Below are 1,127 nucleotides of genomic sequence, written 5' to 3'. Positions count from 1 at the left end.
CTTTGGCTTCCGTGGAAGTGGTAGTGGTAGTCTTCTCTCCAGATTTCTTCTCCTTTTTGCCGTCATAATGATTAAGATTAGGATAGTGCTTGCTTTTCTTCTTATTCTTTTTCTCTTCTTCTTCTCTTTTCTTGTCGGAATTTCTTTCTTCGTGTTTCTTCTTGCTCTCCTCCCCCTCGTTATCAATGTTCTTTCTCTCTTTCTCTTCACCTGCAGTCTCCTTAGACTTCTTCTTCTCCTCCTCTTTTTCATCGTTGTCTCCTCGAGGCAAATTCTCTCTCTTCTCACTCTTCTTCAATCTATCATTTCCCATGCACATACACAAGGAAAAAAGAAAGTTAGAAACATGCATCAATCGACGTGCAGAAGCGGCTGTCTATACACCTGGAGAAGAAGAAGAATAACTTCGATAGAAAGACTGAGAGAGAGAAATGGGGGGAGTATAAATACTGCATGCATTGTGACAAAGTGTAGAGGAGAAATCCATGCAGAGAGAAGAAGAGAAGAAACGGAGAAGACGCAACGGAAGAACTATTTGGAGATAGGCTACGAAGACCTACGGGGAAAGAAGACATCGATTTAAGGCCTACACACCTCCCCACACACTCGGAGATAGAGAGACTGGAGAGAGAGAGAGAGAGAGAGACTGGAGATATATATATATATGAAAGATAGATGATAGTTGAAGATATGTAGATAGATTGATAGACTGAAGATAGATAGATCGACTAAAGATAGACAAACGCAAGAGAGAAAAGATACGTATGATCGATGGATGAGCAAGCAGATACGACGTTCCTGGATGTGTATAGGCGGCGAATATAAGTGAAGAAGAAAGAAGAGGGAGCTTACTTCTTTCGTGCTTGGTCGTCTTCTCTTTCTGCGTCGCGTTTCTTTCTGCTACTAGAGGAGGAATTCGGATCTTCTTCTTCTCCTTTCTTTTCCTCTTTCTTCTTTTTCTTGCTGTCTGCATGAGATTCATCACGTTCTCTGTTGTCTTTATCCTTTCTCTCCTTTCCTTCCTTTTCTTCTTTGGTCTCATTGATACGACTGTCCTTCTCTTTCTTCTTCTTCTTTTCATCTTTCTTCTTCTCCTTCTCTTCACTCTCTTGCTTCTTCTTCTTATC

The 1,127-nt window shown here is 41.1% G+C and overlaps 1 protein-coding gene across 1 annotated transcript; it reads right to left on the bottom strand.

The window, feature by feature from the left end:
• Nucleotides 1-25: 25 nt before the first annotated feature.
• CSUI_011457 (uncharacterized protein) lies at nt 26-1,127 on the bottom strand (the record flags this gene model as incomplete). The annotated part of the gene is made up of 2 exons (XM_068071555.1): nt 26-299; nt 853-1,127. Coding segments are annotated over 2 exons (549 nt in total), but the record flags the coding sequence as incomplete, so codon positions are not given.

Source organism: Cystoisospora suis (genome assembly GCF_002600585.1).
Source record: "Cystoisospora suis strain Wien I chromosome Unknown contig_11948, whole genome shotgun sequence".
Taxonomy (NCBI): Eukaryota; Apicomplexa; class Conoidasida; order Eucoccidiorida; family Sarcocystidae; genus Cystoisospora; species Cystoisospora suis.
Note: the sequence above shows the minus strand (reverse complement) of the source record. Positions and strands in the feature narration are given on the sequence as shown.